We start from the raw sequence: 7,165 nt of genomic DNA on the forward strand, positions 1-7,165 counted from the left end.
GAGATGCCAGAGGGCACGGGACGTCCCAGGCAGAAGGGAGCGTCGCTGACCTCTCAGCTCCGCCTGCTGAGCAGACCAAAGTGGAGTCCTCCAAAGCCAGGCTAGTCCAGCCCCAGACAGCCCACCACATCACGTCAACTACGTCCTTTCTCCAGATGGAAAAGAGGAGAGACTGAGAGGAGCACCAGGTCCCCGGGGCGGGATCTGTGGCAGGCTGGGACTGGCCACGGGGCTCCACCAGGACACCGTCCTGCCCAGCAAAACTGCGTCGCGTCAATACGTGCTGTTATCATCTGCTGGGGCCCCTGCAGGCCCTCCCACAGCAAATGCTGCCGGACGTCCAAAGAAATATCAGGAATTCATTTTATTTGTATCTTGTCAAAATTCAGAGGCTTTACAAGTGACTCTGTGTATTTAAATAAAAAATGAAAAAAAAAAAAAAAAACTTTGAAAGCTAAAAACCTGAAATGGGTCTTTGATCCAAGAATGGTTTCATCTATATTTATATAAATGCGACCATCTGCAAAAGGGCCAGCCAAGGCAGAGATAGTGTGCTCTTGTCAGTAAACACTGTTCATTTTATATCGTCTGGAAAGAGAAATCACTGCCCATCTGAAACTCTTCAGAACACCTTGCTTCCTCCTAAACATCCATATGCAATTTTTTAAGATACATGGATATGTAATGTTTGGAAGAAGAAACCCCCAAATCTTTTCTGGAGAACATGATTAATGATGACTTTGTTCCATATATGTATAGTTCAAATTTTTCGGCAAGGAACCTGTATCATTTTATAAGCAGAAATACTAGTTTTTTAAAGACTGAGGATCTCCTCTTTTTTAAAAGGATATATAATGTGTCAGTCGTTTCTGTTGTTATAACTCCAATCAGATATTCTGGACCCAAATATTTCATTTATACAGAAAAGTAATCCACTGTGTAAAAACATTAGCTACTATTATCAAAGTTAAACAAGCCAAAGATAGTGACTTGCGTTAGAAAGACAACATGGGCACACCAGGCTCAGACGCAGCTCAAATCCCAGCTCCAGCACACACCAGCTGTGCAACCTCGGGCAAGTTTCATAACCTCTCTGATCCACAGTTCCTGGATCTATAAAATGCCAGCTCTGAGGAATGCAGGACTGCCAGGGGCAGAAGCCATGTGCCTGAAGGCACACAAAGCCAAACACACACACACACACACACACACACACACACACACACACACACACCAAAATAAAATCACACCCTCACTTTTATTCTGAATGTTCCAAATGTGGCAAATAGTGGTTGATAAAAAAATTAATCTGCCATTCAAATTCCTTTCATTTGAAAACAGATGCAAATAAATTTTCAAAGTAAAACACAAGACTTGAAAGCAATGTGGATATGGCCACATCCCCCTTTCCCCTGGGCCTCCAGGGGAAGTAAACACCTAGAGGGACATGTGACAGGTCCTCACTGAGTGCCTAGAACTGGCTGGCGGGACTCGGTCCTTAAGTGGTAACTACTATCATTCCCTCTAGGAAGGCGTGTATCATTAAGTAAGAAAAAGGTGCCGTCCTCCTGTCTTACAACCAACACACGGCGACTGGCAGGCTTTTTAACTGTAGTATATTGCTAAGTGCACCTTGTATTCTCTGGGGATGTTAGCATAAGCTAAGCAATCGATATGGCTTATCAGATCAAAAAATATATATAAGGAAGATAAGAAGCCAGCAAAGCAAACGCACAGCCTAAACTTTCATGGAAGTAATTACCACCCTATAGGCAACACCCACACACACCACATGTGCATCGATTTCCCCTTTCAATGCTTGGGAGCCAAGTCAACATGGGGAGGCTCTGGGCTGTTTGATTCCGAGGCAGCGGGAAGGAAAATATACAGGAAAGAACAGAAGCTGGAGACTTGGCCACGCTCTTCATAACCGGAATTCAAAGAGCACAGGTTCTTTTTATTATCAGAAAATGGAATCTTGACACGACACTCCCACTGGGAACCTGGTCAGGACCCGCCAGCATTCGACTACTCCCCGGACAAGGGGGTGCGCGCCTGGAACCTGAACGGAGGCTGCCGGGAATCACCCCACCGGCCAGCTTCGATTCACAGGTCAACCAGCTGCACACACCATCCACTTAATTAATCTGCTCTTGAATTATTTATTATCTTCCCCTGAGGGAGAGGAAATTCTTCTTGCTGGTTACCTGCTCTGCTCCTGGGCTGACAGTTTGATGGAGCTCTCGGCTACCCGCCACCCTCTGGCCAAGACAAGAACATAAAGAAACAGCAGCTGAAGTATTGCCGAAAAGGGGAGTTGTTAGCCTTCTGGAATCCGAATAACTCCCCAGATCCGGGGAAACACAGAAAGCTCCATTGAAACACACGGGCAGGTACGTGCGGCACTAATTGGGTGTGATCTGTTCTGCACCCCTATTTATTCCAAATTAGGTAGAGTTTCATTCTCCCTTAACAACGTCAACAACCTCTAAGCTCCTTTCTGCAGAAAGAATTAGACCCAGAATCCGGGGACAGAGGAGAGACCACAAAATCCCATCACTTTCACCGCCGGATTTTTTGATCAGCCCCGAAATTCCTGTGTCTGAATTTCTTCTCCAACACTCCCCCACCTTCCTAAACCAACTGATTCACAGACTTGCACAATCTAGACGCAAGAGGAAGCCTGGGGACCACCTAGGTCAACTCTCGCTTTGGGGATATGAAAGGAAGTGTTAACCTGTTCCTTCTCCTCACTCCTGGGAAGCCCTGTAACAGGACCTGCTCTAGCTTAGTTCGTTCTTGAGATAAATCCTCTCACTCCAGAAATCGCCCCTAGGAAACACCAGCATCCCACCCAGCCTGCAGCTCTTCCCGTGGGGCAACTGCCCCTGCACACGAGCTCTGGAAGGCTGGTCTGAGACAGAGACCAGCCTCCAGGAACCCCTGCCAGGGTCCCTATTCGCCCCCAGACTCGCGGGTCCATGAGGTTGCAATCTGCGCGCTCAGTCTGGAACTTCAGACCTCCGCTGTTCTTCTACCCACCAGCTCCCCACTGGCTAGGGCAAGGGGCCCTCAAAGAAGGGGCCCCTGGGAGCACTGGGCTTGCCAAGTGTGGCACCGATCTGTACTGCGGCCTCCTCCTCCCCTTATGCAGAAGTGCTGCACGTCCTAGACCCCCACTGCACCTTCAGAACCGGGGCCTACCTCCACTGCTCCCAGCCGGGCGCAGCCCGGGAAGGACGGCGGGACGCTGGAGCGGGGAGTCTGCCACCTGCGGGGGACCTTGCAGCAACTTGGTGGCTGGGCCCCGAGACAGCGGAGGAGGGGGAAACTCGTGGCCCGCAGGGGCCTCTCCCCCACGGGACAGGCGATCCCCGCTGCTGGTCCCGTCTCCTCCAGGCCCCTCTCGCTGCGCGCCCTCTCCAACGGCGCTCCCGTGGTGTCTCCGTTTTGTCTCCAAACGTGTCTAAACGCAACCCACCGCAGACGCTGACATTTTCAATGTTTAGTTGTTACAGCTACTCGACTAATTGCCGGGACGGCAGCGGCGTCGCTCCTTCGCTCCCGGCGGGTAGGGAGGAGCAGGGTAGGCGGGGGCGCCGCCGCGGGCCCAGCACTGGGGCCTCGCCGGGGAACCAGGGCTCCCTCCGCCCCCCCGCCAGCAGCCGGGCGCCAAGGGCGCGCGCGCCGCGGACTCGGGATGCCCCTAACTGTCCCCCTGACCCGGGACCTGGCCGGCCGAGGGTCCAGCCCGTGGGTGCGCGGCGGCTGGCGCCGTCCGCCCCTCGCTCCACGGTCAGGTGTACTTCAGAGAAAGCGGGGAAGGAAGGGAGGAACGGGACTAAAAAAAAGAGAAGCCGCTGCCGGTTACTCACGTGCCAGATGGCGAAGAAGATGAGCGCGGCGCACAGCACCAGGGACAGCATGTAGCAGAAAGCAGCGAAAGTGAAGGCCATGGCCAGCGGCGGGGCCAAGCGCACCCCAGTCCCGCCGCACACCAAGAAGGTCCTCGGAGGCCAGCGCCACTCGAGGACCGCCCTCCCTCCTAGAGGGGCAGGCTAGGTCCACACCCTTGCGTCGAGGCCGGAGGCTGGGAGGAGGCAGGCCAGCAGGGGAGCCTCGAGGGTCAGGGGCGGCGGTCAGCGCCGGGATCCCGAAGCTGCGGTCGGGAGGACACCAGCCCGCCCGCCCGCGGACTCACGGCCGGGTGCTCCGGCGTCGCTGGCGGGAACAGTCCCCAAATCGAGGAAACCAGTCAGTAGAGAACTCGTGCAGACCAGTGCAGCCAGAGAGCCTCCGAAGCAAACCCGGCGAGGGCCGCGCGACCAGCTCCTGCGCCCGAAGAGCCGCGGCTTCCCGCGCCCGAGTCCGAGGAGAGGCGGGAGCGCCACCCGGGACCCTCCCGCGCAGCCCCGCGAGCTCCTCCCAGATCCCAGAGCCGCGGGCGCTACCTCCCGCGAGCACAGGTCTTGCGGGGGTCGCAGGCGCGGGAGCCCCGCGCGGCGACCCAACCTTCCCCGCAACCAGGCTGGACCCGGCGCGCAGGGCTCCGGGCCCCGCGGGCCTGCCTGCTTCCCGGCGGCCGCCGAGGCGGGTTTCAGACCGGGAGCCGCGCCCGCCTCGGAGCTCGCTCCACCTGCTGCTGTCACCGCCGCCGCCGCCGCCTGTGCCTCGGTCCCGGGCTCCCGCTCCTGCGAGCGCCGCCCACCACCCCCCCACCCCCCCGCCGCCGGGAGATCTTCGGCGGGGGCGCCCGCGCTGTGCGCGCCCGCCTCTCCCAGGACACCTGCGGCAGGCGGCGCGGGGGGGGACTCGGAACACGTGCGTCTGAGGAGGTGGGAGCTGCGGGAGGGGACCGTGCGTACTCGCGCCCCGCAGCGGCCGCCGCCGCGGGTGCTCGCAGCGTCGCCCGAGTGGGCCGGCCCTGTGTGGCTGGGGACGCGGGACGAGCCCTTGGGCCCCAGCACTGCTCCTGTAGTGCCCTTCACGTGGGTCCGCATTGGCGGCGCTGCGCCAGCCCCTGCAAAGTCCCGCAGGGACGGCTTCCCCTTGGAGAGCCCCCTCACCCTGCTGTCTGACTTGGGGTTGGCAGACCCAGACCCTGTCTGGGCTGAAAGGCAGCCACGTTGACTATTATTGGTGTAGGTCCAGTGGAACTGTCCAGAGCATATGCTTTTGGAGTCGGACCCCTTCGTGAAAGTTTCTTAACCTCTTTTTTTTTTTTTTTTAGATTTTTTATTTCTTTATTTGACACACAGAGAGAGATCACAAGTAGGCAGAGAGTCAGGCAGAGAGAGAGGGGGAAGCAGGCTCCCTGCTGAGCAGAGAGCCCGACACGGAGCTCCATCCCAGGACCCTTAGATCATGACCTGAGCGGAAGGCAGAGGCTTAACCCACTGAGTCACCCAGGCGCCCCTTTTAACCTCTTTAAACCTCGGTTTTCTTATCTGAAAAAAAGTGGCTACGCCTACTCCAATCTATGTCAAGGGGTTAAATGGAAACATGAGGAAAGAACCTGGGTGGGGGTGCTGGGCCTGTAGTTCTGTATGCGGTAGGGTTATAGTCTGCACACTTTGCCCCAGTGGCCCAGCATCTTGGAAACGTGCCATGTTTCCTTTGTAAGCGATTTCCAGTCATTTCAGCACATGGTGAGAGTGGGTCTCAGAGCACCTGCTGTCTTGCAGAGTGCATGCTAAATAAATAGTTGTTGATCAGTTCTGAGCCCGGTGTGTTAATCGCCATGCACAGTTATGACTCCAGTGGCTCTGGGGATGGACGGAAGGATTTAGAGCTAGTCCTAGACTCGCCAGGACAGAGCGAGGATGAGACCTGCATGCTCCTGCCCCAGGGGGCTTTCCTCCATACCTCCGTGTTCTTGCAGCTGTGTGGGCATACCTCCAACTCGGAAACTAGACACCTTTCAGTGGAAAGTACAGAAAACATACCAGCCCAGTGGCTGTTGACAGAGCGTCCACCGATCAGCATTCAACTGCCTCTGGGTGAGGGCTGGCTATGCAGGACTGGGGAGGCCAAGTACAAAATGGAAATGTAGAGTTCCCTGTTCAAAATTCTTAAGAATCTCAAGATAGAAGCAGCAGAGCATTCATCCAAGTATGGCGCCCTTCTGGCCACAGGACCTTGGGCAACTGAGGATGTTTTGCACCTGTGAATCCAGCCCCACTCTGGGTTACACTCTTTATCACTTTGTCTTTTACTTGTATGTCTTCTAGTAAAAATTCTTGTTCAAGAAAATTTGGAAAATACGGAAATGAAAAAGGATAAAACGGACACCAGAGTTGGCCGCTCTCAGACACCATCAACACCATGGGGCTGTGCTGACTTCTAGCTCTGTTTGCTTTTCATTGTATATCAACCATTCCTTTATATCAGTCACTAAGGTTGTAATTATACCATACAAATTATGTATGCCACCAAAACAGTAAGAAAATATCACAGGGAGATGTGATCGTTGCAGTATTTTGAGTTCCTTCAGGTTTGATCTATTGTCTTTTGCTTCTGCTGGCTCGTGCTTGTGGAGTCCTCGCTCCTCTGATATCCACAAGGTTTTTATTGTGTGTCAAACAGGTTTGGTTTTTTGGTTTTTGTTTTTTGTTTTTTTAAGTTCTTTGCAGAAATTTGAAGACTAAGATGGTGTCCTCTTTCCCCAAGGAGGATTTTCTACATCTTTTGCCAGGTGAGTGGGGGACATGAACATTCTAGAATTTTCTTGCTCCAAATGCAGGGTTTGAGATTTTCTAGGGTAACCAGAAGACCATCGTCTGTTTCAGGGCTGGTTTTCTCAATTCACCCTTATTCACAAGGAGTGGTCCTTTTAGATATCCGGGCAAAGCAAGTGGTTATCAAGCCCCAAGCCCTCCTAGTCCTTGGAATTCGGCTTTTGCCCCAAAGCCCTACAAAGCACTAAAATCGTAATTCAGACTCCTACCCTTCCTCCAGATTAGCAAATGCTAATCTTTTGCCAAGGGGCAAAACTGTCTCCCAGTGCTAGGTCAACGGCTCTGGATCTCGCCCACTCTCAGAATTTGGCCGCAGTAATTCCTTACTCTCTGGGTAAGTCTTTGGTGCTTTTCAGAAGATGTTTTTAGACTTTATTCGGCTTTTTAAATTGTTTTTAGTGGGAGGATTGGTCTGAATGATCTAGCCC

The 7,165-nt window shown here is 53.9% G+C and overlaps 1 protein-coding gene across 2 annotated transcripts in view; it reads right to left on the minus strand.

Annotated features, from left to right (window-relative positions):
- The window catches only part of LOC111150890 (cornichon family AMPA receptor auxiliary protein 3), an 89,495-nt gene extending 85,499 nt beyond the window's left edge, over positions 1–3,996 (minus strand). The window contains exon 1 of one of the 2 annotated variants that reach the window (XM_022508571.1): positions 3,876–3,996. In XM_022508571.1, the coding sequence (XP_022364279.1) occupies positions 3,876–3,956 (81 nt within the window). In that variant the 5' untranslated portion in view covers positions 3,957–3,996. The remainder of the gene's footprint in view (positions 1–3,875) is intronic. The other variant, XM_022508572.1, reaches the window with a different exon arrangement.
- Positions 3,997–7,165: the final 3,169 nt, after the last annotated feature.

Source organism: Enhydra lutris, unplaced genomic scaffold (genome assembly GCF_002288905.1).
Source record: "Enhydra lutris kenyoni isolate GAN:26980312 unplaced genomic scaffold, ASM228890v2 scaffoldscaffold24, whole genome shotgun sequence".
Lineage (NCBI taxonomy): Eukaryota > Metazoa > Chordata > Mammalia > Carnivora > Mustelidae > Enhydra > Enhydra lutris.